The following is a 12,393-nucleotide window of genomic DNA, read 5'->3' on the forward strand; positions in this document are numbered from 1 at the left end:
AGAGATAATAAGATTGGCACAGAATAGAGCAGAGTTTAGGGCTGTTATACATAGGGTCGCTATAATTCGCAAGCAACTTGGCATCACATAACAACAATATAAGTTTCAAAGTTCTATGACACAATGATGTTACATTTAAAGATTAAGGTGCACCTAATTCAAGCCATGGTCTTTTCAAATACTTGCTATGCATCTGAAAGTTGGACAATGACCAAGGATGACAGAAGAATTGATGTTTTCAAGCTGTGGTACTGGAGAATAGTACTGGATATGTCATGGACTGCCACAAAAACAGATAACCATGTCTTGGGAAAGATGCAATCAGGTGCTTCTTAGAGGCAAGAATAATGAAACTCACATACCTTGGGCATGTTATTAGGAGAGGCTAGTTCATGAAAAGGACACCATGTTTGGAAAGATAGAGCGTCGGTGAAAGAGAAGACACCGAGGAGGTAGACTGACACAGCAACTTTAAAAATGGGCTCCAGGGTATTAAAGATGGTGAGGATGGTCAGGATAGGACAAGGTTCAGATCTGTTGTTCATCAGGTTGCTATGGCAATGGGCAGTATTCAACTCGATGGCACCTAACACCACCACCAATGTAAGTTCCTGGCAAAATCACTCGGATAATAAGATACTAACAAGGAGCATGAAAAATCTCTAAATTTTTTATTTATTTATTTACTTATTTTTATTTTGTATGTGTACCATCAAATTGGATCTGACTGGTACAGGAGGAGATTGCCCCTGCTGCCCCATCCATCTGATGGATTCGAACCACGTACCACTGGGATTACAGTGCAGCTTCTTGCCACTTGGCTACCAGAGCTCCCTATGAAAAAAAAATCTTTAAATAAATTTCCATAATAAATTTTTGAATAAATAAAAGCAGATAGGAGAAATACTGCAGAATGGTCAGAATCTGGTTATTGGAGAGAAGAGTTGACTAAGGTTTTCAGTGACTGCATTAAGAGAAAAGAAACTGGAGGGAGGGAAAGAGTGAGGAAGATAATGAGGGTCAGTCATATTTGGAAGAAGTTCACAGAGGATAGTTAAGGTGGCAGCCATAGTATCTCAACTCTTGTTATTGTTGTTAGGGGTCCTTGAGTAAAGTACAACTCATGCGATCCTGTGAACAACAGATCCTATCCTGTGCCATCCTCATCATCTCTGACACTTTTGAGCCCATTGCTGCAGTCACCATGTCAATGCATCTTGTTGAGGGTCTTCTTCTCTTCTGCTGACCCTCCACCTTTCCAAGCATGATGTCTTTTCCTTTCCCAGGAACAGCCTCTCCTAGCAACATGCTCAAAATATGTGAGATGAAGCTTCGCCATCCTTGCCTTCAAGAAGCACTCTGGATGCACTTTTTCCAAGACATATCTGTTTGTTCTTTTTGGCAGTCAATGGGATATTCAGTACTCTTCCCTAACACTAAAACTCAATGGTATCAATTCTTCTGTCATCCTTATTAACTGTCCAGCTCTCAGATGCACAGCAAATGGCTGAAAATACCATGGCCTGAATCAGGCACACTTTAGTCTTCAAACTGACATCACTGCTCCTCAGTAACTTGGAGAGGTCTCTGACAGCAAAGACCTCTCATAGTGTCCTGATCTCCTGAGAGCTAGTACTAAGGGCGTTGACTGTGGATTCAGGTAAGATGAAATTGTTGACAATTTCAACCTTTTCTCCATCTACCATGATGTTACATATTGGTGGTAAGGATTTCTGTTTTCTTGATGTTGAGATGCAATCCATATTGATGGTTGCAATCTTTGATCTTCTGCAGCAAGAGTTTTAAGTTCATCTCAACTCTGAAGTGGGCATTTTTAGCTTGTTTCACAAACCGGAAAAAACAAGTTTTTAAAAAGTCAACTGTAGAGTCAATTCTAATCCAGGGTAACTCCAAGTGCACTCTACAGGATTTTCAGTGACTGAATTCTCAAAACTAGACGGCCAGGCACCTCTGGATAAATTCAGAGTTCCCAAAGGAAAGAGCCTCAAATGGTTTGGTGCTCCTCAGGTTCTCAGGTTCTGTGTGAGCTTCTAGGAGACAATATTCTCTTAAAAATAGCATAGAGGAAAGTGAAGAAAATTTCCAATACAAAACATTTCAGATTGAAAACACCTAGGTTCCCATTCAATTAGACACACAGTTTGTTTCAATCCTCATCCTCAGCATTCCAAATAAATACAGCCTCTTCTCATTCACATTTACTAGCTGCATTTCACATATGTATCAACCAGCAAAGTTTACAAAACAGAGTATATTTTAAGCAGCAAAGGAAACATGCAAGCTGGCTAGTGTCTATGCTATATCCTTCCTCTAATAAATATTGATGCCTAGCTCTTCCTGAATTGCCCATCCCTGAGGATTTTTCTGGGTAAAGCTCCACTTCTAACTGAATGTTAAGGGTCACCTCTCTTGCTCTTGATTCTCACTGTAGAATTCCAGAACAAACTGTTTTCAGAAGGAGGGGGTGGAAGAAAGTCTTCAGGGTATTCTCCTGTTGAGAAACAAACACCAAGTTAAAGGGGAAGAAGGAGGAAAGTGGAGAGAGGAAGAAATGAGCATTGTACTCTGTTGTTTAAAGAAACAAAGTGACCTGAACAAAATGTATTTGCTTAGAAGCTGGCAGCCCCATCCTCACCCCAGAAGGTAATGGGAGGCTATTTCTACCTCCAGGATATTCATAAGCAAATTCCTTTTCTCTTTGCTAAAACAATGTTGTTCACATAGATTTTACTTATACTGACAGAGCAAGGTCTCAGAATTTCTGAAAGAGAGACAGCAAAAGGAGTGAGAGAAAGGAGAAATTAACCAATCTAAGGGCTATTTTTCCAACATTCTTTCTGGCTTCTACCCCAATCTAGGTTGTCCTTTAGGCTACCCTGAGATAAAAATAGCCTTCATTTCCTTTCTCAGGCCACACAGACTTTAATGCTTTGTTTCCTGGGTCCAGGGGAAAAATTACTCAGAACACATTTCATTTTAATTTGAGTTACTACAACGCTGGCTCACTTTGAATCAACCATGGAACAAGAAAACCACTTCAAATAATCAAATTTGTTTGCTATTACCACTTTGTTAAATCAGCCTGGTCAGAATAGCCCCACGGGACTTCTGAGTAGCTGTTTCTTTTCTAGTGTATAGCTCCAGAACACGGCTCCAGGTCTTTGCATGTGCCTAGGCTGGAATTCTGGTCATCACAGATAAGTGCTGCCATGCAGGATACTCAAGGATTTTCTGGGCAGGGGCGTCTTCAGTTGTTAGACAGAAATTTTGAGACATTTCTCCACAGACAGACTCCATTCTTCATAAAGAAAAAGCTACACAAACAATTTTTTTAATTTCTTTTTTTTCCCAAAAAATATTTTCATGATTAGCATTATTTTTTTAAAACAACAGAAAAGGCCCTGCCTACAACAGTTACCATGTATATACCATGCAATAGCAGGCCATGGTCTTTTCAAGTGTTTGCTCTGCGTCTGAAAGCTAGCTGGATAATAAATAAGGATGACAGAAGCACTGATGCCTTTGAGTTGTGAGGCTGAAGAAGAGTACTGAATATCCCATAGACTGGTAAAAGAACAGATTATGTCTTGGAAAAAGTATAGCCAGAGCGCTTCTTGGAGGCAAGGATGCTGAAGTTTTGCTGCATATGCTTCGGGCATGTTGCTAGGAGAGGCTATTCCTTGGAAAGGGACATCTTGCTAGGAAAGGTGAAGGATCAGCAAAAGAGAGGAAGATTCTCAAAGGGATGGACTGACATGGTGACAGCAGCAATGGGTTCAAGTATGTGAGAACTTCTAAGAATGGCACAGAATAGGACAGGGTTCAGGTCTGTTATTCATAGGGTTGCTATGACCCATACTTGACTCAACAGCACTGACAACAATAGCTACCTGTCTGAAGCCGGTGCCCTACCCAGGTGTCTTTACAGGTAGAGAAATCAGGAGGATCAGATGAACAGTTTGGCATGCAATTAGAGCTTTACATTCTCACTTTCACATCACAACAGCCTCAGCTTAAAGGCTCTTTCTACTATAACCCTTACCAAGCTCTCACTCTGTTGCTGTTGACTTCGATCTGTGGTGACCCCAAGTGTACAGAAAGGGTGTGTGTGATCTTTCAGAAGCCAATGGTGAGGCCTGTCTGTTAAGCTATGCTTCTGGGTGGATATGAACTACCAACATCTCAGCTGATAGTCGAGCAGGTAACGCTCTGCACCACCCAGAAATTCCTATGTGTGCACTGACACCCTGAATTTAGCAGAAACAAGTTAAAGAAAGACAAGATTCCCCTTGACCCCCAAAATAATTGGCCTTTAAGGTGAGTCTGCCCCAAGTTCCCATCATAAGGACCATTGTGCTGCTACACTCCGACCTCTATTTAGGGACTATCACTGTCCTCTCTACCAGAACGTTGGCTGCTGGGGGGCCTTGCTGCTTTCTCTGCGCTTCACAAATCGGACTCTAAGCAGACTTGGTTGGTTCCCCAGATTGTCTAAGAAGAGTCTATTTTGATCATATGCATATAGAAAGAACCAAATCTACTATCTGTTTCCGTACTGAATCAACCCAGGAATCAGAGGCAGCCCAGAGAGTTCCTCCTACCAGTTGTACAAGAAATACCTCTCCTCTGAGGTCAGAGTGACCTGAAACAGTGGTGACTTGGGCAGGCTTGGCGCCTTAGTATCACTTCTTATGCATTTTAGCACAACAAACTTTTCTCTCTAAGTGCCATGGAGTAGAAATGGACTCACAGCTGACTCTCCAGCAGGTTTTCCAAGGCTGTAAACCACATGGGAGGAAAGTATCCAATTTTCTCCCTGGAGCCACTAGCTGATCCAAACCACCAGATGGGTACCACCTTTGAGTTACCATAGCAACTCCCTATGGACTATACCACCAGAGCTCCCTAGAAGCAACTTAGTGATTAATAATGTACTATTTACCACAGATGAGGACAAATACGTTTAAACTGAAAACCAAAACCTTTACACTAATTCTTCACTAGATGTGACCAGTTGTTGCTTTCTGAAAGGAAATGAAAGATTCAGAGACTCTTCCTTGTCTTTTTCTCACCAGAGGCAGGTCATGGTGGTTGTTACTGTGTACTATCCAGTCAATTTCTGACTTAGGCGGGCCCTGTGTGATGGAACAGAACTGACCCGTGGGGTTTCTAGGCTGTAATCTTTAAGAGAACACATAACCAGGTCTTTCTCTCTGAGAGCCACTGGGTGGATTCTAACCAAAAACCTTTCTGTCAGCCATGAATGGCTTAACCATTGCACCTGCAAGAGCAGGTAATTGGTTTCAAAATTGGCCTAATCTCACATTATTCACAATAGCAGAGATGGAAGCAACTCAAGTGCTCATCAAAAAAAGAACAGAAAAACTATGGTACATAGTGGAATACTACACAGCACTGAAAAACAATGAAATAGTAAAACATTACACAACATGGGGGAGACTTGAGGACATTACGCTAAGTGAAATATCTTAGTCACAGAAGGATAAATGCTATATAACACTGCTGTTATAAAATAGGACAGACGTGGGGGGAGTTGGAGTGGGATGTGGGAAAGTGGATAGATAATGAATACTGCATTAGAATAGATGGGGGAAATAAATGAGAAGGGGTAAAAAGATTAGATGAGAGGAAAAATTGAAAGGAACATATGATTATGCATTATATGTATGAGAACAATCTGGAACAAGGGGTGCATTGCAGCGTGGGCTGGTGGGGGAAGGAAATGTGCAACAACAAATACAAAAAAGGTGGCCTAATCTCTCAGGAAAGACCTCTAATGGAACCCACCTCCTTAGGCCCGTCCTCCACAAATGTCCGGATTCTAGAAGTTTCTCGAGAAGGGACAAATGGAGGATATGCTCTTCATTTTAAACTCTCAACCACCCCACCAGAGCCTCAGTAGGGCATGGAAACTGAAGCAACTGCTGTCTCAAGATCAGCCCTTCAAGTTGAGTTCTGATTGAGATAAGCCCACAAGAGAAGCAAGCCAAACTGCGGGCACCACCATCAGGCTCTTCGCCCACTTCGAAGGAGAAGCCGAAGCACTGAGGAAGTCCTCTGCACATCTAGTTCCCTCTCATTTTACAATCACTTGTGCTAGATAGCTTCCTCACCCCCTTCATAGTTTCCACGCCTGGTCACAGTAAGTGCGGTGCTGGCAACACTCGACACAGCTCCTGACCAGACTCTTCATTTCTAACAAGTGGCTGAGAAAGGGTACCCGTGGCCTCATGGGAACCAGTGGCCTGCCAAAGCTCACACGTCACACGAGCACACCCAAGGGAAACACACTCCAGGTAGCCCTGGAAAGAAAGCTTGGGGACAGACAGAAATGACAGTAGTGTGCCTTGAAAAGCACGGGACTGACCCAAATTACTGCAGTAGCTTCTCCCTCTACAAAAGACAAACTCCTGCTCAACAATCAGTCTTTTGTGTTGCACTATCCATCAAGGACCAAAAGGGGGGGGGGGGTAACACCACAACTAAACAACCTGGTGTCTTTCACCTGTAACCTCAGCCTGGATTCCAATACCAAGGGTGGACATGATTCTGCAGGCATCGGGGGCATTTACTCTTATAGGGGCTACAGAGAAGGATGCCCGCATACACTTCACACTCTGTCCAAAGATGCAAGTGCACACACACTCACACACACCCCTCTCAAACTCTGAAGGCGAAACTCAGCTGGAGAAACTGAAGCTTAGAAAAGGGCACTGACTGGTCCTTAAGTCACACTGCGAATCTAGAATGGAGCCCTGAGTAGTCAGACACCTCCGTACCCCCTTCCCCGGCCGCCTGCCCCCACCACGCCGGCTGAGAATAACATCCCTAACGACTAACATCCCCACCGAACTTCAACCCCAGTTTCCCCGCCTTAGTAAGACCAGCACCTTGCTCTTCGCCCCTGCGGCCACCGGTCCAAACAACAGACCCTGCCTGGGCCTGGGCCAGGCCTACCTCCTCTCCCAACCTAAACCCCTAGCCCGGCTTCCCACCCCGCAGCAGACCTGCAGAGTCGCGCTCTCGAGAACAGGCGGCGGCAGACATTTCCTCGCCGGGTTTCACCAGCACTTCATCCTGCAGCTTACCCGCTCCGCCCGCTCTACTCTCCAAGGGACCTGCCCACGCGCGCCCCTTCATCCAATCGAAGGCTTCGTCGGCCCCTCGCCTCGCCCTAAACAGAGCAGAGCCCGCCCCCTGAAGCCAGTTCTCCTCCAATCGTCATCGCCTCTTCTAAGACGGATATCTTTCTCAGCCAATTCTCGCTCACCCCAGCCAGGTACCTGGGGCGGAGTTCCAACGCCGCGTGGTGGGTGGTGACTCCTGAGATTCCAGCTCCAGCTCTGTCCCCCGGTATGGAGACAGCCACAGGAACTCAGGATTCGGAGTCGCGGGATCGAAACCTGTGGCAAAATATGGAGGGACAACTCAGCCTGGGCTTTAGAAGCCACTTCCACTTCTGAATGACTATAAGCAAATCAATCTCCCTTGGGAGTCTCCAAGCCTATTTTCCCATGTTACAGAGTCATTCTAAGAAAGCAAACGTGCTAATCGCCTTCATTAAAAACTACCTCCTTTGCCATGAGAACAGAATTGAGTGTTGTCCGGCTTCTATTGTTGAACATTTTGATCAGAGATTCTACAGAAGAATTCAAGTCAAAAGGTAGGAAATGAAGACCAGAATTTAAAAATTCTATGGATATTTTGGGGCCAAGGGAGCTGGATGAAATTAGTAACCTGAGATAATCTTTAAAATTTAAACCAAAAACCACCGAAGTCTTCTGACAACCAAATAGTAGCCTATCTTCCTGTTGTTATGTGCCTTCCAGGCGCCTGCGACGCATGTTGTTGTTGTGCTATGTGCCGTGGAGTCGCTTGCGACTCATAGCGACCCTATGTACAACAGCCCTAAACTCCGCTCTGTCCTGTGCCAATCACACTGTCTCTGACACTCCTATCCTGATTACCTCAGTCACTGAATCAATCCACCTCATAGAGGGCCTTCCTCTCCTGCGCTGTCCCCCTCTACCCTCCCAAGCATGATGTCCCTCTCTAAGGACCGGTCTCTCCTCACAACATGTCCAAAGTATGTTAGACGGAGCCTCAGAATCGTTGCCTCCAAGGAGCCACCCGGTTTAACCCTTTCCAGGACAAATCTGTTTGTTTTCCTAGCAGTCCATGGTATTCTCAATACTCTTCTCAAGCACCACAGCTCAAAGGCATCAATTCTCCTTCTATCCTCCTTGGTCATTATCCAACTCTCTGATGCATAACAAGTGATTGCGAAGACCATGGCCTGTATCAGATGCACCTTAGTCTCCAGAGAGACACCATTGCTCTTCAGTACTTTGGAGAGGTCCCTAACAGCGACGCATAGCAACCCTATATACAATAGCTGTGAACCTTGTCTTATCCTGAGCCAATCTCACTGTCTCTGACACACCTACTCCCACTATCCAGTTACTATGTCAATCCATATCATCTGGGGTCTTCCTCCCCTGCCTGGTCTCTCCACCTTTCCAAGCATGATATCCCTCCAAGGACTTGTGGCAACATGTCCAAAGTATGTGATACAGAGTTTTCAAATCCTTGCCTCCAAGGAGAAACTCAGTTTCACCCTCTCTAGGACAGACCTGTTTGTTCCCTTGGCAGTCCATAGTATGTCCAATACTCTTCTCCAGAACCACAATTCAAAGGCATCAAATCTTCTTCTATCATCCTGCATCACTGTCCCCCTCTCTGATGCATAGCAAGTAACTGCAAATAACCATGGCTTGGATCTGGCACACCTTGGTCTCTAGACTGACATCGTTGTTCTTCAGTACTCTGGAGAGGTCCCTGACAACAGATTTTCCCCAATGCAATTAATCTTTTATATCCTGACTGCTGGTGCCAAGAGTGTTTATTATGGAGCCAAACAAGCTAAAAATTGTTAACAATCTCAATCTCTTCTCCATCTGCCATGAAGCTGCCAATTGGCCCATTGATGAGAATTTTGTCTTCTTGATGTAGCTTTAACCCATACTGAAGATTACAGTCTTTGATCTTCTGCAGCAAACTCCTCGGCTCCTCCTAAGTTTCAGCAAGCAAGGTTGTATCATTTGCATAGCACAAATTGTTCATGAGTCTTCCTCCAATCCTAATGCCATATTCCTCCTCATAAAATCCAGCCTCCTGAATGATTCCACATTTAGATAGAAAAGGTATAGAGATAGGATGCATCCCTGCTGTACTCTTTTCTTGATTTTGAGCCATGCAGAGTTTCCTTGTTCTGTTCTGATGACTGCTTCTGTTCCAAGTATAGGTTTCACATGAGGATAATTAAGTGTTCTGAGATTCCCATTCTTCTCAAGGTTAGCCACAATTTGTTGTGATCCACATAGTCAAATGCCTTTGCATAGCTTAGCAAAGCATTAAGCTTAGCTTAATTAGTAAATAAAGTCTGCCTTATGATTATGCTCTTATCAGAACCATATCTATATTAGATCAAAGTTAATGACTGGGAGAATTAGATAAAACCTTCCCAAGCAGTAAATTTAAGTTACTAGGAGAGGAACAACTCAGAAAAGGAGGGTGAGAAAAGTTGCAGAAGTAAATATACATATATTATTAATATCACTGAGTTGTATATGTAGAAAAATTATTTGGTGTATTTTTTGCTGCATATATTCTCAACAACAAAATAACATTCTAAACTCTCCTCTGGTTGTTTTTTTTTTACCATTCATCCAACTATTGACCAAGTATTTATAATACCAGGCACTATTTTGTTCTATTGTTGTTGTTGATTGCCTTCAAGTCAAGCACGACTCATAGCGACCCAATGAACAAAAGGCTTGAAGCCCCTCTGAAACCATCGACATTTATCAAAGTTCATAGACTTTTTGGAGGCATGTTATTTAGGAACTGATGCCACTCCTGCTTCCAATTCCATAAAAATCATTCTTTGCATATCACAGTCTCCTAATATATATGCTGCTTATATATGTGGCTTGTTATTGTTGTAAATTCTCTTTTTAAAAAAACTGCTATTCCAAGGTAGCTATTCCACACACCTCAATCTTATGACCTCATGATAATCTGTGCTTTCTGTACTTTATCCTTTTTAATTCTCATAACAAGCTTTCTAGGTGAGGGAACTACTAGCCTAATTTTATTGAACTCAGGTTAACTATCCTGGGTCACTTATCATGTAGTAGAATGTGGACTCACTGACATTTGAGTCCAATAAGTCCCATGTTTTAGACGAATATTCATAAGATTGTTATGAATCATAGTCAACTCATTGATTGGTACCTAACAATAACAACATGAAGGAGATTTCTTTTTCAGTGCATACAAGGAGTAGAGAGAGGGTATTAACTGTTCTCAATGTAAGGAGTGCACATGGGTGTTGCTAACAGTTAGGTGCTGGGCTGTTAACCCAACAATAAAAAAGTCTATCTTGAAAAACGAACCAAAATAGAAGTGGAACACAATTCCACTCTGAGCCACACGGCATCTCCATAAATCAGAGTGAATCAGAACTACTGGTTTACTGTCCACCAGCTACTCACCAACTACCTCCATTAACACACACTTCCAAGTAAAAGCAGTGTGCTTACAAGGCCTCTGGTTCCTTTTTCCACACCAAATGCCACTCTTAAGCCTCTCCTTCCTAGAAATGCTTGGACTTCCTCTGCTTCTGATCCAGGTCTAAATCTAAAGCATTTGTATTAGCCACTATGTTATTCTACTTGCTACAGTTGAAGATGGTGAGGTTTGTAGGCAGTTGCACTGCTAACCCAAAGGTAGCACCTCTTCAGTGGTTTGACTCTCACAAAGACTACAGCCTTCCGTATGGGCCACATCTCAACATCAAGGAAGCAAAAGTCCTCACCACTGGGCCAATAGGCAAATCATAATAGATTAAAAAAAAAAAAAGATGGAAGTTATCAACGACTTCTGTTTACTTGAATCAATAACATGCATGACAGCAGTAGTCAGGAAATCAAAACATGTTACATTGTCCAAAGTGCTAAAGATGAGGAAGTCCATAGAATGATCAAGGCCTTTGAACTGGAGTGTGGAGAAGAGTGTTGAATATCACATGGACTGCCACAAGAATAAACAGATCTGTCTTGGAGGAAGTATGACAGTGCTCCTTAGAGGCAAGGAGGGTGAAATTTTGTTTCACGGACTTTGAGTATTTTTTCAGGAGGAGCCAATCCTTTGGGAAAGAAGAATGCTGGGAAAAGTAGAAAGTCGGCAAAAGAGAGGCTGACTCTCGAAATAGATTGACACAGTGACTGTAACAGTAGGTTAGTGTATGGCAGAGATTGTGAGGAGGAAGCAGGGGAGGGCACGTTTCAGATCTATTGTTCATAGGGTTGTTAGGAGTCCTGGTCAACTTGATGGTACCAAACAATAACAACATGAAGGAGACTGATTTTCAGTGAATGCATCTCATGTGCAACAATTACTCCTTTGTCAGAGAAGCCTTGTGTGGTGCTATAATGTTGATAGATTTTAGCAGAACCCCCAGGCAAGAAAGGCTTGGCAATCTGCTTCCAAAAGCCAGTCAATGAAACCCCTAAGGGAATTGCAGTGGTCCAATCTACAACCAATTATGGCGATGGTGTAGAACTGGGCAGTGATTTGTTTCATTGCATGTGAGTCTGAAGCTGACTCCACAACACCTAGCAACATCCAACAAGCACCACCTATACTTGACGTCATCTGAGTCTCATAAAACCCTCAGAACACTGAGAAAATTAGAACTGAGACACAAACGGAGGTTCGTATACCAAAGTTCATAGCAGCATTATTCACCATCACAAGAGCATGGAAACAACCCATATGTCTAATCACAATCGAATGGATTGCGAAATTGTACATTCACAGGATGGAATATTATGCAGCACGCAGGAGCAATGATTTTGAAAATCACTACCTAACTTGGGAGGGACTGGAGAGCTTTATGCTAAGTGAATTAACTCAGTCCCATAAGGACAAATTAAAAGACCATTATTGTAGAAATAGAAAAGTAACTAGTAAAATGTGTATGAGGATCCAAGGGAATCAGATGTGCAGGGGGGGTAATCATAGGGTCGCACAATTTGATGGGTAGAGGGAGGATGGGTAAAGGAAATGGGAAAGATCTGGTGTGAAAAACAATGTATACAAACTTTGTAAGCAAACTAGAATAAAATAAACTTTTCTTTAAGGAAACAAATAAATAAAAACCAAGTTAAAAAAAAAAACAACCCCTTGGAACAATAGGTAAAGTTCATATTTCCACTGTACAAATAAAAAAGCCAAACACATTGTCCACACTTTTATCTAGGAAGTGGTAGGGTTGGCATCTGAACT

At 43.0% G+C, this 12,393-nt stretch overlaps 1 protein-coding gene across 1 annotated transcript in view; it reads right to left on the bottom strand.

The window, feature by feature from the left end:
• INPP5B (inositol polyphosphate-5-phosphatase, 75kDa) overlaps positions 1 to 12,393 on the bottom strand; it is an 81,879-nt gene that overhangs the window by 56,213 nt on the left and 13,273 nt on the right. Inside the window, 1 exon segment of the mRNA XM_006886592.1 lies at positions 7,299 to 7,445. Coding sequence (XP_006886654.1) covers positions 7,299 to 7,445 — 147 coding nt within the window.

The sequence above is a fragment of the Elephantulus edwardii genome, unplaced genomic scaffold (assembly GCF_000299155.1).
Source record: "Elephantulus edwardii isolate Elephantulus edwardi_28Jun2011 unplaced genomic scaffold, EleEdw1.0 scaffold00049, whole genome shotgun sequence".
Classification (NCBI taxonomy): Eukaryota; Metazoa; Chordata; class Mammalia; order Macroscelidea; family Macroscelididae; genus Elephantulus; species Elephantulus edwardii.